Source organism: Nipponia nippon, unplaced genomic scaffold (genome assembly GCF_047370975.1).
Source record: "Nipponia nippon isolate SJK-2023a ecotype South Korea unplaced genomic scaffold, ASM4737097v1 scaffold_3, whole genome shotgun sequence".
NCBI classification, from domain to species: domain Eukaryota; kingdom Metazoa; phylum Chordata; class Aves; order Pelecaniformes; family Threskiornithidae; genus Nipponia; species Nipponia nippon.
Window position 1 is genome coordinate 463,318 of NW_028262347.1, and position 21,838 is coordinate 485,155.

At 57.7% G+C, this 21,838-nt stretch overlaps 1 protein-coding gene across 8 annotated transcripts in view; it reads left to right on the plus strand.

The window, feature by feature from the left end:
* The window catches only part of SHANK3 (SH3 and multiple ankyrin repeat domains 3), a 375,879-nt gene that overhangs the window by 21,036 nt on the left and 333,005 nt on the right, over window positions 1–21,838 (plus strand). For all 8 annotated transcript variants that reach the window (XM_087764022.1, XM_087764023.1, XM_087764025.1 and 5 more), the window contains exon 3: window positions 3,591–3,917. In XM_087764022.1, coding sequence (XP_087620148.1) covers window positions 3,660–3,917 — 258 coding nt within the window. In that variant the 5' untranslated portion in view covers window positions 3,591–3,659. The remainder of the gene's footprint in view (window positions 1–3,590; window positions 3,918–21,838) is intronic.

Here is a 21,838-nt window from a genome sequence, read left to right on the forward strand (position 1 = left end):
CTAATAAAAATCAGGCCCAGTCCCAGTCCTCGCCTCGAGCCTGTGGCAGTAGCTGAAGAGCAGTGGTGACAGCTTGTTTTGCATCCAGCCTTCGGCTACTTTCAGGCCTGCCCGAGAGGCAGGCAGAGCCAGTCTCCCACACCGCCATGTCTGGTGAGGCTCTGCCCGTCCCACGGTGGCTGCCAGCCTCAGGGAGCAATCCCAGGCCAGGGACTTCTGACATGGGCCCTTCTTTGGCCCATCTCCCGCCCTTGCTGGGTGGCCAGTATGCACACAGCGTCCTCTGTACAGACCCAGCTTCCCTCTGTCCCGCTTCCTCTGCTGGAGCATCAGCTGTTGAGATTTGAGACCATGGGCTCTCAGGGTTCTGCATGGGTCGTGACGGGTCCTGCCAAGGGTCTGTTCGGTCCCTGTCCTGCCCTCAGCCCCTTCCTGCAGGGTGCTGCGCGCTCTTCAGGGCTCGGCCGTATGCTGTGCCTCCTGGTCTTGCTGTGTCTCGGTGCGTGTGCAACGACAGGCCACCCTCCCTGAACACTGTGCCACCCTCACCTGTCCCCCAGGACCCTGGTGTGCTGCCGGAGGCAGACTGGGAGAGGCCCTGTGGACCAGCACTCTCGTGACTTCAGATTTCTTCTCTTGGCCTCGAGCTGTTTGGTGTGACTCTGCCATGTGCAGGCCATGGCTGCTGGCTTCCCCGTTCAGACTTTCTGTGCTCCCCTCTCTGGCTCTTTGTTCGACAGATATTTTTGCCATCTCCCTTCCTGACCACTCTTACTCCTTTGTCTTTTGTGCTGTGAGAGACCTCAGCTGGCGGCTCCTTCTTGGCTGTTTGTGACTCATGCTCATTTCATCCACTTCTTCCTCGCACCAGCCCCACCTCGTCCCTGGTGTCCGACTCAAAGCCGCAGAGTCCAGCCTGTTCCCTGCAGCCCTCACTTTTGCCAGGTGGCCTTGTCTGCTTCGAAACCTGCATCCCTTCACCCGAGACCTGTGAGCTGCTCAGCCCCAGGATGTGCTTTGTGGAGCTGCAGTTCTGATGCACCTCTACCTGGGGCCTGGACAGACGCAGGATGGGGTACGCCGTGTGCTCTGTGGAGCAGGAGGCTTTCCAACGCCGCTGGTCTCATCTCCTCTCGCCCCAGTGCCCTGCTAGAGAGCTGTTCTCAGACCTCAGCGAGACTCATTCTTTGCTGCTAGGCAAGCATGTTTTGTCATACCTTAAAAAGGGACTGGTTGGGGATGACTGAAACTGCCATGGCACTGTGTCCTCCCGTCCGGGCACAAAGGCTTGACCCATGCCAGGGCGGCACTGAGAGACCAGGGGCGATGGGAGTCCAGGGTGCAGGGGAAGCTCCTTGCATCTGTGAAGCAGCAGCGGACAGGCAGGACCCGTGGCTCCCCGGTGCAGGAAAGGAGGAGCCCAGAGACCGGCCGGTTGCTCCTGGGCTGATCTCATTGTTTGTCATGATCGAGCCATGATTTCTGTTCTGGGGCTAGTGCCATGGAGTTGCAGTGCTTGTGCTCCAGGACCCATGGGACTCCTCCTGTGACCCCACACTTTCAGGTCTGTGGATGCAGCCTTCTCTGCCTGTCTCACCTGCTCTGCAACTGCAAGGCATTTGCAGCAGATACTGCTCCAGCTGGGAGAGTTGCTTGGGGCTGGCCACCCTGGCAGAGTCAGGTTCTCGCTGATGTGCGGTCCCTCAGCCTCACGGTGGGAGGGCCGAAGGAAGAGCCATTAGTCATTTCCTGGACAGATCCAGGCCATACTGTAAATCTCTCCAGCTCTCCGTGGTTTGGGGGCTATTTCTGTTTGAGGATTGTCACGTAGATTAAAGCCTTGAATCCCAGCCAGTGATGCACCGGACACAGTCCCATGCACAGTCCTGCAGGGCTCAGCCCAGCATCCCATCTGCTCTTGGCAGGGCAGTCGCTGGCCTGTCCCTGCCTGGGAGCAAGGGCTTGACCTGCTGGGCCGGCAGGGTCCTCCTGGCTTTAATTAGCCCTCGCTGGCAGGGGGACTGGCAGAAATAGCAGCTCGTGGTGGCGGCTGCTTGCGTCTCTGCTCTATGCTGGAGCTAACGGTAGCTGTGCCTGCCACCACTCCAGTGTGTGCGCACATGGTTTCTCTGACTGAGACAGGTCTCTGGGGTGGAAACACAGGTCAGCTGTCCTGCCACTCCCAAAACTTTGGCACAAGGGCACCGCTGCATCCTGTTGTCCAAGTACAAGCCGGTTTGGGAAACCCCTGGCAGACAGCCCCAGCTCCTGGCCCGATGGGCTGGTGGAGGTGCTGCTGGAGCCTGCAGCCCAGGGGCCAGTCTGACTGTTTGCGGGTGTGCACAAACACGTGCTGGGTGGTGACCGCCTCCAAGCAGGGGTATTGGGGACCTCACAGTGGGCAGCACTCCAGCAACTGCAGGATGAGCAGTTTACAGGGCCTGCTGAGCCCCCTGAGTCACACCTGCTTGTCCTGCTGATGTCCAGCCTCCCTCATGAGTCCCCCCTGGCAGATGCAGGAGCCAGGCAGGCCCTCCAAATGTGCTGGTGCAGATGTGGAGATGGAGGATCATGATTGCAGGTGGGGGACAGGGCCACTAGGAGAAACTGCAAGCATTGGTGGCGGTGTGGAGAAAAGACAGTTTTGATCAAAGGAGCAGAGAGGCCCCAGAAGCTGAGACAACCTGTCCTCTGCCCCAGGGCACTGTGTCCGGACCCTCTGTGATGGCTCTGGTGTGTGCACTGTGCTCTGAGCCCTCCCTGGGTGAGCAGAGGCTCTGGATGTCCATGCGCCTGGGATGGGGTAAACCTGGGGCAGGTCCATGCTTTGCTGCGAGGATGAGGAAGGGTCCCTTCTGGGTGGCCGGTGGGAGTCACTGCAATGGTCTGCGCCCACTGTGGGGGCTGAGGAGGGCATGCAGTGGCAGTTGGCCCTGGCAGGGGGCAGGGGCACTTGTGGGGATCCGTGCATGTTGTGGGGCTCCTCGGTGAGGGCTCTGACATGGGGATTCCCATGTAGGGTGGGGGTGGTCCTCTGCAAGGCCCTCAACACCAGGAGCCCTGGGGGGGTGTGTCCCCACAGGATCCCTGCCATGGGGAACCCTGTGGGGGTGCCTCTGCGAGATTCCTGCATGGTAGGTTCCTGAGTGAGGGCCCCGAGATAGGGGTCTCTGTGTGGGGCAGTCAGGGGTCCTGTACGAGGGGGTGGCCTGGGTGGAGTGCGGGGGTCCCCCACCGGACCCTGCTGGGGGTCCCTACCAGGTCCCCAAGTGGAGGCTGGGTGTCCTCCGTTGGGTCCCTGCTAGTGGATGGTCCTTGACGGGGTCCCCCCGTGGGGTCCCTGCGGCGGTGCCCGTGTGCAGTGTGGGGGTCCTCCGCCGGGCCCCCGCCAGTGGATGGTCCCTGCCGGGGGGGGTCCCGCGGGGTCCCTGCACGGATGCCCATGTGCAGTGTGGGGGTCCTCTGCCGGGCCCCTGCCGGGGGATGGTCCCTGCGGGGGATGGTCCCTGCGGGGTCCCCCCGTGGGGTCCCAGCCGCGGTGCCCCCGCGGGTCGCGGCGGCCGCGCTCACCGCCTCTCCTCACCCCGCAGGGCCCACGGGCGGGCTGTGAGCGCGGCCCCCGGAGCCGGTGCCGGCCGCCCCGCCGCGCCGCACGGAGCATGCCTCTGAGCCCCGCCGGCAGCAAACATGAGAGCCCGGAGTCGCCGCCGCCAGAGCCGCCGCCGCCGCCGGAGCGACAGCCCCGCGCCGCCGCCGCCGGGGAGCCGGGCGCCGGCCTGCGGGAGGAGACGCGGCTCGACCCGGCCCGGGGCCCCGCCGGCCCCCGCTCCCCCAAGCTGGCGGCCCCGGCGCGCATGGAGGAGCCCGCGCCCGGCGCCATCGTCGTCCGCATCGGCATCCCCGACCTCCAGCAGACGGTGAGTGCCCGCCCCGACCCGCACCCCGACCCGCACCCCGACCGGCCCCGCTCCCTGGCAGCTGCCGTCCCGGCACCGCCCTGCAAACTTCGCACCGCCGCGGGCGGGGGGGCGGCCGGCCACGGGCCCGGCAGGACGGCTCCCCGGTGCCCTGCTCCCCGGTGCTCCGCTCCCCATTGCCCCGCTCCCCGGTGCCCCGCTCTCCGGTGCCCCGGCTCCCCGGTGCCCCGCTCCCCATTGCCCCGCTCCCCTTTTCCCCGCAGAGCCCGGCGGGGACGCGGGCGGAGCGGCCCGGGCAGCCCCCGCTGCAGCGCTGCCTTTCCGGGGCACAGCCCGGCCCGGGCGCTCCGGGGCCCCCGTGCGGCCGCAGCCAGGGGCCGCTCCCGCCGCCGGGGGCCCGCACCGGCCCGGGACCGCGCCGCGCTCCGCCGGTGCCCCGAGCGCGGGGGACAGCAGGGCTGGGCGCGGGGAGCGGGCGCAGCTCAGGAGGCTCCAGCACCGGCATGGTACCGGTACCGGTACCGCTCCAGCACGGGCTCCGGCACCGCGATCGGCTCGGGCACCGGTACCGGCTGGGCCGGGCTGTGGGAGCACGGAGCCGCAGCGCAGCGCTGGGAACTGATGGCCGCCTGCTTGCTGGCGGTGTGGGCAGGCAAGACCAGGCAGGGTGTGAGGGCAGCAGGGCCGCGCCGAGCCGGGTGTGGGTGCGTGGGCTGTGCACGGACACCGATGTGACTGCAGCGGGTTCAAGGTGTCAGGCCTGGGCGCAGCGCAGCAGGTTGTGGTGTGTGCTGGGTGCGCCGCGGTGCTGGACAGCGGTACAGTGGGGTGTGCTGGTGCCACAGGTAGGGCTTGCGGGTGTGACCGGCTGGGAGCTGAGGTGTGACACAGGAAGGCAGGGGCATCATGGTGTGTGGGCTGGGGCGGCTGTGGCGTGGGGCAGCACATGTGGCACGGAGGGGCAGAGCGTGGCATGGTGGGTGGTTACCCCTGGCACAGCAGGTGTCTGGCAGGGCGCAGCGAACTGTGGTGGGTGTGGGGTGGCTGTTACAGACTGGGGCAGTGCTGGGGGTCACTTGGGGTATTGTGTGCTGGGGGGAGCAAGTGCTTGGAAACTGAGCCTGGTCAGTGCAGGGAACAAGTTCACTGAAGGCCTGCAGTAACTGCGGCCCGGACAAAGAGTGCTCCTTAGAGGTGGAGGGCTGGGGGCAGCGGCTGGCGTGGGGATGGGTGGGCTGTGAGGCACAGGGAACTTGTGCTCCAGGATGAGGTGTTGTGGGCAGGAGAGGGGGTGCCCCTTGGGGATGAGGGGAGGGGGGAGATGAGGAGACAGAGAGACTTGGGTCAAGCAGAGCATTGCTGGGGGTGGAGGGGACTAAAGGAAGCGAGGGCACTCCTCTTCGGTGGGGAAAGAGTTCTCTTTTGGAGGCTGGCGTGGGGGTCCTGCTCGGTGATGGAAGGGTAGTGGCTGAGGCCAGAGAGCTTGCTAGAGGATGGTGCCACTGGGGCTGAGGGCCAAGCACTTGGGGCTGAGGTGCTGGCACGTTAGCAGGCACAGCTCTGCAGGCTCAGCTGCTAAGCGCTGGGGAGCGGCAGAGGCAGGAGAGGCAGCACTGCCTTTGCTGTCGAAGAATCAGACAGACGCTCTGCTCTAGGGAGGACTGACCTTGTGCTGCAGGAAGGGCTTTACACCCGTTTGCTCCTGCCCCAGCCCCTGCTGGGGTTGTGAGCAAGGCCCTCGGGGACATGGTATCTGCTCTTTTTCTTCACTGCTGTATTTGCCCCGGCACATCAGCTCCTCCTCCCTCATGCCTGTGCACACCCATCCCTGAGACCCAGGTCTCATCCTGCTCCAGCCCTCACCCCGGATCCCATTGTGTGATGCAGCACGGGGCAGGGTCCAAGGACTGTCAGTGAGGACCCTTGCTCTGCACATTGCCATGGCATCCACCTCTGCTTTGCTGCTCCTTGGGCACTGCTCTGCACCACCCTTCCCTGTTTTAGTTTGTTTTGGGAGTGTGCATGGGCATTGGAGGAAACAGCAACACTGGAGTCAGTGTGATGTGTTGTAGCTCCCCACCCCCTGCCTCCTTACAAGTCCTCCATTGCAACCAGGGGATAATCCCAGAGTCGAGTGAAGCAGCTCAGCATTGCCAGACCGAAGATCATTGAGGCAGTGGAGGGAATGGGGCACTTCAGGCAAAGCAGAGCATCTTTGCATGTATAAAGTAGGAATTTCCCTCCCAGATCTCCCTTCCCCAAGGGGCAGATGCATATCAGAGAGCCGAAGAGTGGAAATGTTTCTGGTGCAGCCTCCGTGGGCTGGGGGTGGGAGCCAGCAGAGCAGGAGCCCCTGGGGAGGCCTGCGGGCTGCCTGGGGCTGGACGGCCGGGCCAGGCGGGCAGGCAGCGCTTCGGGTGCTGGCAAAGGTGCCAGGGGAGCGCTGGGGACGTGGGGCAGCGCTGCCGGCTGCAGAGGAGAGCACCACAGCGCTCGCATCCTGGCAAGCGCAGCCTGCGCACCGGGAGCCTGGGTGATGTGCAGAGGAATTGACTGCAGTCGCAGCTCAGGGCTCTGGCTTTGCGGTGCGAGTAGCGGGAGCTCCCGGGTGGTGCACGGCGCTCCTGGAGGGCCCGGCTGCCCGACCAGCCCTGTCCCTGCTGCCTGTCCCACGGGGCAGCATGCTCTGGATTTCATGGGATGCTGATGGGCGTCGGAGGCTGTGCTGTGGTACCTGCTGCTCCGGGCAGAGAGAGGCAGGATGAAAGCAGATCTGGGTGCAGGCTCCCTGCAAAGCAGTTTGCCCGGGGGAGCCGTGGGAGGCAGGACGGTGCATGGCTGCTCTGTCAGACCCTCTGCTGCCCCGCGAGCGGGGCAAGGGGAGCTAGACACCCCGTGCTGCTCCCTGCACAGTCTGGCCGCGCTGTCGCCAGCCCGCAGCCGTGCTCAGGCTGATGTCAGGGGCATCCCTTTCTTTCAAACCAAGGCAGTGCCTGCAGAGGGCTGTGGCATTTACAGCTCAGGTGGGGGCTGACTTCTCAAATAGAAACTGCCTGTTTTGCAAACTCCTCTTCTGTGCTAGCTGAGAACTCCTCTTCTGTGCTTCACTTAAATAAAAGGAGGCAGGAAAAACCCAGCTGGCTTAACAGTATGCATCCCTAAGAGCTGTATAGTGTCCCGTGACTGGCCCTGAACTTCCCTAGGCTCCTGTGCATCATCCCCATGCGTCAGCCCTCTGATCCGGGCACTCACAGTGCTCATTCCTCGTGTGGTGAGCAGACAGGCTTGGTCCCTGTCTGCAAGGTGACATCCAAGCAGGTGGGAGCCTGACCAGTGTGAAAGGGGACAAGGGGAAAACGAGCAATTGAGCCTGTCCCATCTGCCACGGCTGGGCTTGCTGCCGCACTCCCATCTCCTCCATGAGGCACTCTGGGATGTGTTGGAGGCTGTTTGCTGTGTTTTGGAGAAGCTCACAGGACAGATGCTCTAGAGCTGTGTGCGTTCCCTGCCTCCTCCTCCCCTCTTCCATGGCACGGGGTCCTTCGTCTGACCCAGCTGGAGAGCAGCGAGGATCCTAGACCTCTTCCCTGCCCCAGCTCCTGGCCTGTACAGGTCCTGCACCTCCCTGCAGTTAGTGGGCGTTGCGCTGGCACCCGTCTGACCGGAGCCAGGCTCTCCTTCCCAGGGCTGCTGTGGCTCAGCAGGGCTGTGGCACACTGTCTCTCAGGCCAGGTGGGGTCCCCTCTTCTGGTGTGGTCTCTTGCTGCTCAGACCCTTTTCCCTGGGCTGGGATAGGCCTTTGCACTTCAGAGGAGCTGCTGTCGAGCTGTTGTTCACCTGAGTCTGCATCTGCAGGGCAGGGAAGACCCTGAGGCACAGGGATCTTACTGGAGATGTCCTTCCCCTGCTTTTGCTGCTCTGCTCGTCTGGCTTTGCTGCAGTGGTGGTCCTCCCTGGAGGGTGGCCAGCAGGGAGGCTGACACTTTGGCCACTCTGTGGATCTGTGTGGGGCTCTCACTCCTGGCCAGGGCTAGCGTCTGCACCCCGGGAGGGATCTCGCAGCCTGCGGGTGCAGACTGGGGCTCAGGTGGGCTGAGGAAAGGGAAGGATGTCCGGTAGGCAGGGATAAGGCACAGGACCTGATGGCACCTGCAAGAGAGGCAATCAAATGCCTGCCTTGTAATGGGACCAATCCTCACCTCCTCTGACCTGGCTCTGCGTTTTCTTCCTGGACCTGTTGAGAGGCTGAGTTGCTCTGAGCGATGGGGCACCTGCATCAGGGATCATCCAAGAGAAGAGGCTTTCTTCCCTGCTTGCTCTAGGAAGGGCACAAACACAAGGGATGGGACCCCAACAGGGATTGCTGGCCTCTGCAGGACTGTGTGGTGCTGGCGAGGGCTTGGTGTGCCGAAGGGGTTTTGCTGACTGAGCTCCAGCCCTTACACAGCCTGAAGTGACCCCCTTCCCTCCTCCCACGGGTGCCTCTGGGGCTCTGGGTCTGGCTTGGCAGCTGCAGCACATGGCTGATGTGCCATGGGCTTTGCTATAGCAAGCTCTGCTTGAAGATGAGGATTGTCTCTTTGGGACCTTCAGGCACAGGGTGGACAGGTAGCTTTTCAGTAAGAAGTCAGACTCCATTAGCTGCCAGAGTTTCGGAGGTCAGGACTTCAGCTAGGCAAAGTTCAGTTTATTCAAGTTCAGGTCTTCGGTCGGGGTTGGAGCCTTCAGGTGGGTTTTTAGAACATGAAGCAGCTGACTTTTCAAGTCAAGTTTCCCAGCTCTCTTGGAGTTGTCTCCAAGCCTCTTTTAGGTTCCTTTGCAACTCTTCATCACTGTCTTTATTCAGCTGAAAGCCTTTGAATTCACTCTTAGTGGTTTCCATTGTTAGGAGCAAATCTCCACCCGAGGCCGTGACCTTGTCTCTGAAAAGGCAGTCCCTTCAGACACATCACTGTTTACATCCTAATGGTGGGCCAGCACTTTCAGGTTAAATAGTCTGAGCAATGTGCACTGACTCTGAGCTCAGGGAAGAGAAGCTAAGCTGCCCTGCACCCATACAAACAGCTTGAGAAATGGAACCTGGAGCGCAGGAGGAACGGGACATGTCCCTGCTCTGCACAGACACATGAGATGCAGAGAGGCAGGTGGAGATGGGACAGAAGGATGGGCCCTTCTGCAGTGCAGAAACCAGGGAGGGATGTGCTTGGATGGGAAGGGAGCACATCTTAATTACCAAAAGGAGACTCCCTTTCTCGCGGTGCAGAAGTAGCTGGTGGCATTCCCTGTTGTGTAGGTGAAGAGCTCTGCCGGTGACATAAACAGGCTATAAACCCCTCGGAGTACTGACCGACAGAGCTTGCAAATGGCCCTCCTTTCTGACAGGCAGAGTTGCCCCAGGGAGCTGCATGGTTTCCAAAGCCTATGGGCATGGGACAAGCCTTGCAGGAGATGGGGTCCACGGACTGTCCTGGGCAGGGGCAGAGGCTGGGGCTGTGGGAGACAAGCAGTGCTTGGCACGTGCTGGCACATGCTGCTCCTGTGCTGGGGAGTGCCTGGGACTGTGGTCAGGAGCCACACGATGCCCAACAGCCTGAAGGGTCCTCTGTTCTGTGTGGCCCCTGGCAGGCGACTCTACTACTTAGCTGGATATTCTTCATGGTGCCCAAAATTTTCTGTCCCCTATTGCCCTCTGTCAGCTCTCTGTGTGGCAGCTGAGGCACTCAAGGCAAGTGTTTGGGGAAAGGAAGGTGCCACAAGATGGGTACATCTTGTTGCTTCAGTTTTGGGTCCTTGCCTCCTCCCCTCCCTTCCCACTAGCAGTTTCCAAAGGACTCCAAGTAGCAGTGTCCTGTGTGTTTGGGGACTGAACTCTCTAGGAGGTACCTGGGCCTGCCCAGCCTGCCGTAGGGTCCACCACGATGGGACCCTGGCTCCTGCTCCTCCCACCCGGACTGCGGGCGCTGTGCTCCTGCAAGAAGGTTTTGGGGGACGGTGGGTGCAAGGGAGGTGGCCAGTCTGCTGGGAGCCCCGAGGTGGAGTGAAGTTGGGGCAGGTCATGTTGGTGGCCTGGCAGGAGGAGGAAGGACAATTCGTGCTGTAGTGGAGGGGAAGAGTGGTATTGAGAGCAAAGAAACCCTTTGAGGGGCAGATGCTAATTTGGGATGAGAAACAGAAAGCTGCTTGTGTTGGAGAGGCACCGAGCCATGGACGAGTTTCTTGCGACAGTGCCGTATAGGAATGTCTGGGCTGCGCAGGGAAGCTGGGTGCACGAGGACGCTGGCTGGAGGGACCATCCATCTATGGGAGGTGTGTGAGCATGGCTGCTTGGCGATGCCGGGAACGCGGGCGCTGCTCCTCAGCACCAGCAGAGTGGGCAGTGCCGAGAGGGAGCCGCCGTCTCTCGTGGCGTCTGTTTGGGTGCAGCCCTGTGGTGACAGCCTTGGCGGTTTCAGGCCAGATCGTCGGTTCCCAAGCTGGCAGGATCATAGTCAGTAAGGTGAATTTGCAGCCCTGGAGAGAATTTGGTCTCATCTGCAAAGGGGATCATGCTGAAGCACGGCCTGTTAGCTGTGTCACAGCCGGGAAAGCCCGGGTGATGCTGAAGGATCTTCATCCTGTGAAAGGATGTCCTGTGGTGTCCAGGCAGCGGGGTCTGACGTGTCTTTCCTCTGCTGGCACCTGTCCCGCAGGAGGGCTCCCCCCACGCAGGGCTTTGGTGATGTGTCAGGGACTGGCGAGGAAACGTCTCAGACCAAGGGCCTTGGAGGCGTGGGACCACCCAGCTCCATTTGAGAGAGGCTGTTTGAGGCCTCCGCTGAGGCCAGGGTCTCCCTTTGCTGCGGGATGGAGTTGCTCATTTCCCTCTGTGGCTGCAGAAAAGGCTCTGCCCTCATCCCTCTTCTCAGTCACCTGATACTTCAGGTTAATATTTTCTGGCTTGTTATCGCCTTAATGCAAATGAAAGAAGAGCCTGAAAACCAGTGCACAAAGCATTGATTTTTCGGGTAAGCTAAGGGAAGCAAAGAACTAAATTTTCCTATTACAAAAGAGAGATAGGCAAAGTTTTCCTGAACTTCCCCTCAGCCAGGACTGATGGTGGGAAGGCAGGCTGCTAATAGATGCCGTGCAGTGCCATTCATTTGGGATTTGATTTGAATTCATGGTGCCACAAGCCCAGGAGCGTGGCTGCGGTCCATCCTGCAAGTAGTACCAATGCTGTGTCTCTGCAGCCCGGTGAGGCAGGGATGTGGCGGCCGTGAGCCGTCGCGGAGCGAGCTGCGCACTGACGATGGAGGCACAGGGACCCCACGCAGCTTCGCCTCGGCTGGAGGGGAGGTGTGGTGCGGTCAGCGCGGGGCGGATGGGGAGGGGCTGTGGCACCTGTGCTGACGTGGCTCTGGGTGCTGCAGAGGGCCCGTGCGACAAGGGACACCAATTCTGACCAGGCACTTTGCAAAGGAGGGTGGTTGTGTCTGTAAATAAAAGGCCCTTTCTATAAAACACGCTACCTGCTGCACTGTTTCCTCTCCCTAAAAGAAAAGCACAGAAAAGACAGGGGGATGTAGGAAATACCAGTGGACACATCTCTTCTGAGCCAGGGAGTGCCAAAACCTCTTGCTCTGCTGCTGTGTGCTCTGTCCCCTGGTGATTGCCCGTGACACAGGACAGACTTCAACTATAAAAGCATGTGAAGAGGTACAGTCAGTTTGTCTGCACCGGCTTGGCAGCTGCAGATGCTTGGCAGCCTTGTGAAGCAGCTGGGAGGGCCACTGCAGCACCGCGCTGGCGGGCACGGCAGCAGACCTGCCCGCAGCCCGCTCTGCTTCCTGGACACGGTGCAGTCCCTCACACTGGCTGCGTTCCTGCAGCTACGGAGAGTTGATTCGGCACGGCTGTAACGTGATGCTGACTGTGGACACCTCAGCAGACAGAAATTATGAGCTCATGGAAGCAATTGATGTGAAAAGGATGAATGAAACTATTCTTAACATTTGTTGTGGCTTAAAAATCCAACAGTAAAAATTGTAGTGGAAATCTGCTGGCATGTATGCTGTATATAAATTGCTGTCCCAAATCCATGTTGCTCCCGGGGTGGCTTCAGGCGTTGGCAGAACGGGAGAGGCTTTCTGGGGCCGTGGTGGCAGCGGCCTGGGGCAGCACTGCGCTCTGGGGCGTCCTGGCTCCCCGCAGGACCCCCTGGCACCAGGGCTGATGTAGTTAACATGCAGACTTTGGGTAGATCTGCGTTACATACACTATATGTTGACAGAAATCAACACAGGGGAGCACTCAGTTGCACAGAATCCCTCCTCACCCTGAGCTGCTGCTGCACAGAAAAATAAGAGAGGCTGGTGTTGTATCAAAGGAGGAGGAAAAATTGTCTGGTCAGCGGAGAAGCGTTGGAGCAGCAGCATGTGATGGTGTAATTAAGGACGGCATGGTGCTGAGCTCAGGAGGGGGCAGAGCCGGTGTGCTCCGCGTCCAGCAACTGCCTGCAGACAGCACGCCTGGCAAGTGCCACTCTCCTCTCTGGCTCCAGGGATCATCTCCCACAGGATCTAACACTTGCTAGGAAACCCCGGACGCTCCTGGCTGCCCTCGTGTGTGTCAGTGCACTGCAGGGCTGAATTTGGGGAGTAGCCCTGCTCGATGGGCTGTGCAAACCAGAGTGGGTGGGCAGGGGTGAGCAGCGTGCTGTGACCAAACGGGGCTGAGCAGACCCCCCACAGAAGAGCAGGGCTTCAGCCCAGGGTCCGGCGTGCTGGCGATGCAGGGATCCCAAGCGTTTCACCCGTCCAGTGCAAGCCTCTGGCCACCGTCCGGCTCCCCGCTCAGCCGTGCGTGAAGCAGTGGCACAGGAGCTGGGCTTGTCGCTGGCGGCAGCAGTGTCCGGTGCGGAGCTCCACACGTCCGCTGTCAGTGCTGTGCTAGCGTTTTGCTCCACGGACCCATTCCATGCCATGGCTGTAGGGCAGGGAATTGATTTGTTTTGACGGCCCGGGCTCTGTAGCAACTCCCAAGATAGCAATTTATTTGGAGTTTGATAACCTGGGAACTTCCCCTCCTCCTTTAACCCTGGTCTGCGCGAGCTGCTGGTGCGCACTGGTGCTGGCCCTTGCACAAGGAGGGAGTGTGAGCCTTGGCAAAGGAAAGAGGAGGCCAATGTGCAAGGCCCCGAGGATCCTTCCTAATGCTGGTGGAGCTTCTCTGTCTTGCCCCCCTGCTCCTGCATTCGGCCCACGGCTACTTATCCTCCAGGAAGAGCCATTTCAGCTCCGCTTTTGGCTGTGCATTGCTCCGTGGGAGGGGGTGGTGGAGACCCAGGATAAAATTATCCAAAACACCCACAAGTTTTATGAGATTATAGTCTGTTTTTTAAGGAGACAGAAACATGGCCAAGCTAAGGTTTGTTTCTCTGAAATAGTTATGAATTGTGGGTCTGTATCATTAAAACACATTTGAAAACTGATTCCCAAAGTCTTGCGGTGGGCCTACTTTGGAAGTGAGTCACAAGCTCGTTTGGGGCCCGGTGGTAGGAAAAGGTGGCAGTACAGAAATCATCCTAGGAGAGTGAAAGAGGGCCTCCAGCAGTCATCAGAGTCCTCTCTGTCTGCAGTGTGCGCTGGCGGTAAAATCCTGCAAGGTGTCTGACCAAACCTGGGATATATCTCGTGGGAAAACACTTTCTGCAGCAGCCAGTGGGCAGCACTGGCTGCCCTCCACGTGGCCAGTTGCCACCATGGTTGTTATTACGGAGCAGCAAGGTGCAGGTTTTCTATTTACTTTTTCACTGGAAGCAGGGAAAACTTGTTCCAAGGAATCACGGCTCAGCACATCGCATAAAAAATGTATGTGTGGAGAGATAAGAGCCTCTTGCAGACGAGTGGTACTTAGGAAGCTGCTAACTATCGGAGAGCTGGAGCTTATTGAAATAGCTCAGAAAGATCTAGAGGAACAGTGATGTACAGCTGATGAGACTTCCTCCTGGAGATTTCCAAGGGCTTTTCTTCTCCATTGTGTGCTGGCAACTCTTTTTCTTTTCCCTTTTAAGTCATGTTAAAGCCAGACCGAGGAGCTGCTGTAGGTTAAAATAACATTTTTCTCCATTAGCTTTAACCTGCAGCAGCTCCCTGCGCCGGGTCAGCATGCACTGGTGGAGCCCAGGGTGGAGATGGGCCCCCTGCAGCAGCAGCAGCAGCAGCAGCAGCAGCAGCAACAGCAGCAGCAGCCTGACATTTCCGTGAGTGCCTTCTTCGTGGGGAACGCAGGCTTTTCTCCTCTTCTGGATTCTGTTAAGCTGGATCTGGTGTCAAATGGCGTCCACAGACATCACCGCTGGCAGAAACGGTGACTGCCCATTCCCGCCCTGCGCCGAGCCAGCACTGGCACTCGCGCTGCCCCGGGGCTGCGGGGTGGATCTGGTGGTGTCTAGCTTTGTTCCAGGTGTTTACAGCGAATGACACCAGGGATGTGGTGTGAGCTCCTGGCGGTGTGGATGGAGCCCGCGATTTAAATATACACCCACCCACGCTGTGCTCTACTTAGGTCCTTATCTGCTATCACAAATCAGGAATAAAAAGCTCAAAATCATGTTCTGGCATTTTATCTTCTCTGAGGTAATTTTCAACTCAAGGAGTGAAAAGCCTTGCTTTACCACAAAGGCCTTTCCCCAAGGGCTAAGGAGGACATCGCTCTGTGTCCCGAGGCCGCGCGGGAACGCCGCTTGCTGCGGCTTCCTTCAGGAGAAGGAAGAGGTGGGAGCCAGCCTGTCAGCCAGCTGTTTTCCATGCCCAGAGAGGGAAAGGAGCCCTGCAGAAGAAGAGGGGCAAGGAGAGCGGGGCTCGCGCTGTGGCCATGTGGCGTGGCGGCTTCCCGAGGGGCAGGAGCGTGGCCACCGGCCATGGCACCTGCCCTCCCCTCCTGGGCACGAGGGCTCCTCTCCTCTGTCCCAGGCTTTGCTTCTCACTGGTTTCCTAAAATCTCTTTTTCCAGGCTCTGTTTTGTCTCCGCTATGTGAGCAGTGAAAAAAAAAAAAAAGAAAATCAGCAGAACTTTATTGATGCAAAGGGAAGATCTGGAGGTCAGGGATTGACCTCTGAAATGGCCTAAACCTGTGCTGAAAACTTTGATCCTTGGCCAAAGCATCTGCTTTCTGCTGCTGTAAAAATCTCTAGCTGTCAATAGCTGTATTGGATTTTTCACCTCTTGTAGGGGAGAATCAAGCCACTTACGCACATGCTTTGAGATGCGTTTTGATTACAAGCTGCACATTGTTTTTCCATAGGAACCTGGCCTCTTTCAGATGAGATTAATAGTGCTCAATGAATGAGGCAGCTGTTCCACTTTTTTTTATCTTTCTTATTCACTGTGCAGCCTCATGCTTCATTACTGTATGCTGTTGAATGCAGCACCAAGAATGACATATTTTAAAGTCCCTTTGTAGCTTTTTTTGTGTCTGTTTTCCTAACGCAAATGTTTGAGCACTCTATCGGCATCCAGACGGCAGGATCCGTAGAAGAGTGGGCCGAGATCCTCAGTGTAACAAACCATTACATTTTATCCAGCATCCCTTACACCAGGGTCCGTAGGTTTGGGTTAGCTGCAGCGTAGCACCCGGCCAGCATGGTGTCCAGGTGCAGAGCTGGTGCGAGCTGAGGAGCCATGCACCCCCTGGGGAGCGCGTCTGCAGCAGCGTGTCAGTTTGCTCCTTGCACGAAGGGAGGTGAGGAGCAGAGAGGTGGTGGCCGACGTTAGCACACCAGTCGTTAATGTGGGTCACGTTCCTCAGCAAAGGCGCTGTGGTTTAGGCTGCAGTTTAACAGTTAATGCTAAACCCGTTGGCCGGGGTTGCTGGAGTTTACCCCTGAAGCCTACATGGGGAAAAGCATGGGGTAAAGCGTGGGGCCCCATGGCCACCCCTGCTTTGCCTGAGGTGTCAGAGCCCATGGGATGGTCGTGCCTGGCCGTGGGAGAGCTGCACAGTGCGAGGGGGATGCGGCATGAGGTGCTTGGAGGAGCCCCGGTGAGGGCCGGGCTGGGGGTGCTGCATCTGGTCACAAGGTGCAAAGCGCTGGTCCGGTGTTCAGGCGTGTGGTGGGCCGTACTGGCGGGCTCTGCAGCCCTGGGCTTTTTGCTGGCTCCGGCGCTGCCTGTCACCCAGGGATCACCAAAGACTGGCATGAGCTCTGGGCCGCGTGCCAAGAGCCGGTACTGGCACGGCTCGCCAGGCTCGCCGGGCACACAGGGCCCCTCGCCACGGGACGTCTGGGCAGCGGACCCGGGGCTGGCAGCTCCAAAGTCTGGTGTGGGGACTGAAGGCTGCGCCGCCACCTTGAGGGGCCGGGGCAGCGAAGGGCTGGGATGCTCTGCCCCTCCCTGACCTCGCCCGTGCAACGCTGCTGGTTCTTGCCTGCGGCGCGTCTGTCAGGTGTGCCATGCTGCGGACTGCGGGGACGGGCTGCGTTTGGAGTAATTCAGCTTCCCCCCAGTGACTTCAGCCGGAGGGTCCTGAGCAGGCACAGCCGGCAGGAGGGACTCGCGGAGCAGCCCCACAGTGCCGGCTCGGGGTGCCACGACCCATGGGGCCATCAGTCAGCACAAATCAAATGAGTTATCTCAAAGAATCCCTTGGTTAAGTGTGTGAAACTAGTTCAGATACTGACCCAACTGTTATCCATAAATCAGTGCGTTTCCTTCATTTCAGGCAGTTCATCTCACAGGTGAGCGGATCCAGAAGTGCGGAGCCAGGTGGAGGCTGAGGAAGCTGCAAAGAACTTGCTTTCCTCTTCCACCCCAGCCACAAAAGGGAATTTCAAGAGGGTGAGACCCACCAGCTCTAAGATCTTGATGGCTGTGCAGAAACAGTTAATTTAAGTAACTATCGATAAAAGTCCCTTTTTATGTCTGTTGCTTGTAGGTGCAAGAGGTATTTTGGTCGCTTACACGTTTCCTGTGAATCTAGCACAGGTAGTTTAGAGTAGTTGTATTTAATTTGTTAGTACTGAGAAATATTTTAACATGCTAAATGAACATAATGCCAATTTTTATCTTATTCCACTTTGACTTGAATCACAAGTCAAAAACTACTCATCCTCTGTTAAGTAAGAAATATGCTACTCACTCTTTTCTAAAATATTTGGGTAAAATTAAAAAATTGATTTTATATTTTGCATTATAATTGCTTAAATAGATGCATACAGTTACAGTGTATCTACTTAGGAAAAAGCATGTTTGGTTGTAAAGTCTATATTAAATTGCAAATTAATCTAATGTAATGGTTATGAATTGATCCGACTCAGCCTTCTTTAGGAAAATAGCTAAGGACTACCAATGCAAAACAACATCAGACTCGATTATTTATATCCAGATTTTCTGCCAGCTAATTTATCATGGTTAAAATTGGTGATCGCTTTGACTTAAATCAATCCACTTTGCTTTATTATGTGTGTGGAGGGAGGCTTTTGCCTGAAGCAGGAGAGCTGCGGGTCACTGCGCTGGATCTGTGGCTGTGGTTGATTATTTTGGGGACTGGGAAGTTTAGCTGCCAAGTGTTGTGCAACATCCTTTGGGACATTGTGGGTGAATTATTTAATGAGTTGTTTTGAATAAATGCAATTTATTTGCATAAAACTGTTCAAACTTGATTTAAAGAAAGCCACGTAAATCTGCATGTGTGCGCTAGCATAGCGGATTCAGCCCTCTGCTTATCAACAGGGCAAGGCAGGCAGCTCTGCCTAGGTCCTGCTCTGGAAGCATTTCACGGCCCTGATGGAGACTGGATGGGGAAAGGGGACTCCTTCTACACAGCAGAGAGGGTATTTCAGGATCTGAGGCCAGTTAGTTGCTGGCCCCTGATTATTGCGAAGGGTGGTGGCTGCAGTGCACAGGCTGGCTCCTGCAGCCGGGTCCTCTCCACAAGGAGGGCAGGAGGACCTCACTGTGAGGCATGATGTCGGGTTTCCTGCATTTTGTCCCCAGCAGCGGCGTGGCTGGTGTGGCTATTCGCGTATGGCGAGGGCTGGCTGGGCTCGGTCCCTGGAGCGAGAATGCCCGAGCTGGGGGTGCAGCTGCGGGTGCCCAAACCTTCCTCTGGTTTAGGGGCTGAAAAAGGACAGGCTGTCTCTGGCAGCAGGGTCTGTCTAGTCCTGGGGCAGTGGAGAGCTGAGGACCCTTCCTCAAGGTGTCTGAGACAGCTCGGGAGGAGCCTGTGGGTCCTGGGGGCTGGCTCAGGTGGCTCCCCAGCACCGTCCCTGCTGCGCACACAGGCACTGCTCTGAGCCCTCTTGCTCTCCAGTTAATTGCTTCCTCGTAGAATTGCTCTGAGAAGATTTGAACATGACACTGACTGATGAGACACGTGCCCCACCTTGTACATTTGTTCTGAGTTTGCATCCTTCCCTTTGGACAGAGCGGGACTCCCACGGGGGAACAGCACCACGGGGCCCTGGGCACCGCCATCCCAAGTGTGTTGGGCTGATGCACGGGCAGTCCTGGCGGGAGGGCGTGAGCGCGGCAGGGTGCAGGGCTGAGGAGGAGGGGGCAAAGGTGGGCGGTTGGAGCTCCCATAGCTGCACTGTTGATCAGTGCCGAGCATCGCAGGTCGTCGCGGCACCCTGTTTGTTGTGTTTTGCTGGGACAGGGTGCGGGAGCAGGAGTGAAATGTTTTCCTGGAGCTGAGCACTCACATCTCATTTCTGTTTTCAGTGATGCTGTTCAGCCTCGCAGAGAGCTTGTCTGTAAAGTGGGTCAATAGCAGTTACCTCACCCTCATGTTTAGGATGTGCCCTTCACTGTTTAAGGGCAGGTGGCAAAAGCAGCGCTGAGCATCATCAGTGCAAGAGCCGACGTGAAGAGTCACGGTTCCTCCTTGGAGGCTCAGAGACAGCGATGGTAGAGGTTTTAAGTGGTGGAGAGTAACATGAGAAGAAAGAGGTTTCACCCATGGTGACCACACATCTGAGCTAGAATTTTTCTCTCATTAACATGGGTTATGCTTTTGCTTTCCTGACTTCCAGCTGGACATGCTCATAAGTGCATTTAACATATAAATGGGACCTGCATTTCGTTCTTGCCTGTCAGGTTCACTCCAGGGCCTCCAGCATCCTTGGATAATTTGGTGATGTTTCTGTCCATCCCTGTCTGATGCCAGAGCCAGCTTTGTGGTAGGGCATGCTGGATGCGGCCTGCACGATGGACCTTGGGTCCCTGCGGGACCTTCCTCCTGCAGCATTTCTGTGTCCTGTGCTCTGGAGTAATTGTTCCTGTGCTTTCAGCTTCATGAGGTGAGCTGTAGGACACAGGGTTGTTTCTGTGGCTTCTCCTTTCCTGGCTGCCCGGCGCATGGGCTGTGAAAGCTTGCTCTCCTCAAGCCCGGCTGCAGGAAGGGAGGGTGCCTGCACGGCAGCACGAGGGGCTGGGGCGGCTGTCGGCGAGGGACTCTGCACGGGGTTGAGCTGTGCGCCTATCGCAGACTGGCTGCGCTGACCAAAGTGGAAATTTTCCTTGCTGTTGCTTTTTCTACTTAAAAAGAGAAAACCTCTTTTCTTGAGAAGTGTCTACCGCCAATCTGTCTGACGGTTGCTGCTTCTCTGGCTCCCCGTCCCACGGTCCAGCTTTCTGGGTGTCGTGGTTTAACCCCAGCCAGCAATTAAGCCCCACGCAGCCGCTCGCTCACTCCCCCCCGGTGGGATGGGGGAGAGAATCAGAAGAGTAAAAGTGAGAAAACTCATGGGTTGAGATAAAGACAGTTTAATAGGTAAAGCAAAAGCCGCGCGTGCAAGCAAAGCAAAGCGAGGAATTCATTCACTGCTTCCCATGGGCAGGCAGGTGTTCAGCCATCTCCAGGAAAGCAGGGCTCCATCACGTGTAACAGTGACTTGGGAAGACCAACACCATCACTCCAAACGTCCCCCCCTTCCTTCTTCTTCCCCCAGCTTATATACTGAGCATGGTGTCACACGGGAGGGAATAGCCCTGGGGCCGGTGTGGGCCGGCTGTCCTGGCTGTGCCCCCTCCCAGCTCCTTGTGCACCGGGCAGAGCACGGGAAGCTGAAAGGTCCTTGAGCGGTGTAAGCGCTACTTAGCGACAAACAAAATGTCAGTGCGTTACCAACATTGTTCTCATCCTAAGTCCAAACCGCAGCACTGTGCCAGCTACTAGGAAGAACCTTAACTCTCTGCCAGCCGAAAGCAGGACACTGGGCAGAAGGTGTTCAAAACAGGAGGTGCCACCACAGCCCTGTGGGGCGGCCCTGCCGTGAGGGAGGTGGTGGTGCTGGCGGTGGTGGGGCTGGGGGCCAGGAGACCGGGTGGCTCTGTGGGATGTGGGGAGTACGTAACTGCTAGTGAAATGGATGGAGGAAAACTTAGAGTGAACAAGGCATGAAGGATATAGTGGACACATTTTCTTCAGGCTAAATTGTCAAAATGGGCATTTCTGTCATCTTTCTGAGCTGTCCCCTAAGCACTTGCAGACCTGTAGTTGCCAGAGCTCTTGTAGCTCGGAGATTCAACTGTTGATCCGCTCCGGGAGCTGAAGGTTTGTTTGCTGCTGACACGGACAGCGCAGGGTGGATTTCACGGATCTTCGGAAGGAAAGCGCTCACAAAACGTACTGCACCGTGAGTGTGAGGTCCCGGTTGTGCGTGCAGTGAGGAGCTCAGGAGCAGGCACAAGCTTGTGCTATGCACTTAATTTTTTTTCGGAAAGAAGACATGAGGGCGGCCCTCCCTCTCTTTCCTTGCCTGTGCTTAGAGGGCAAAGTGAACATAATTGAGCCATAATTCACAGTTACTGGAAAGAAAGCATGGGCCACAGTATGAGAAGCAGTATTGGAGCTTTATATTACAGCTATCTCCAGGGGAGATTATTTTTATTAAAATCTGGGTTGGTGGAAAATTCTGAGATTAGTTCATTTTTAATGTATGGTGCTCTGTGGATCAGCCCAAAAAGGGGCTTCCTGCTGTCTCCAGCTGCCGAGCTGTTGGCATTCCTGTGCCTGGCAGCGCTGTGACACGACACCCGATGTGCTGAAGATGCCCAAATCGAAATAAACGTCCGAAGTTATTTCTCAGCATTTCCAAAAAAAAAGTGGATATGAAATCTTAGGTGAAAAAACCCACATAAATTATTGGAAATTTACAGTAAAAATGAACAGTGCTGCAGACCCACTTCTTCACAAAACCTCCGCCAACTCTATTTGCATGCAAGGAAATTGTGCGATGGCAGATCTGGAAGTGCGAGCAGAGGAAGGAGCATCTCTGCCTGTAGGGATTTGTTTCGATACTGTGGTGCAGTAACGAAGGTGAAAGCATTCTGCTGGACCAGCGTCATCACACACCGATGTCTGCACTCGTGCGGGCTGTGCGTGTCGTCCTGTTTGATACTTTGGTCTAAGGGGTGCTCTTTTAGTGAGATTGGTATGAACTGATGCACAAGTAAGGGCTGAAGCTGGTGCATTCCCCTGCCTGACAGCAGTGGGTTTTGGAAGAGCATCCCATGCCAGAGCTGGGGAGGGAGGAGGTCAGGGCTGGCTGCGCCACATGCTGTGGGAATAACAGCTCATGTTGATACAGCCTTGGAGGGCCAGTGCCAATGTCCTGTAATGTGATGGACGTCTGCCCCAGGGGACCCAGAGTCCCGCTGCAGGCTGCCAGCAGCGAGCTGGGCACGGTCTCCACACCCGCGAGCAGGTCTCAGTGGCTCCCCACCGCCGGGCTTCCTGGGGGGTGTGTGCTGACGATGAAGTCTGCTGACTGTCCTCGCCCTTGTCTGGCCAGGATGGAGACTTGCACCCCATCAAGGTACCGGCACTGTCCCTGAAACCTGTGCAGTGTTCTTCTGGCGGCTCCCAGGAGGAACCAGCAGTTGCACCCGTACCATGGAGCCCTTTGAGGTGCAACCACCCAGCAGCACCTGGGGAC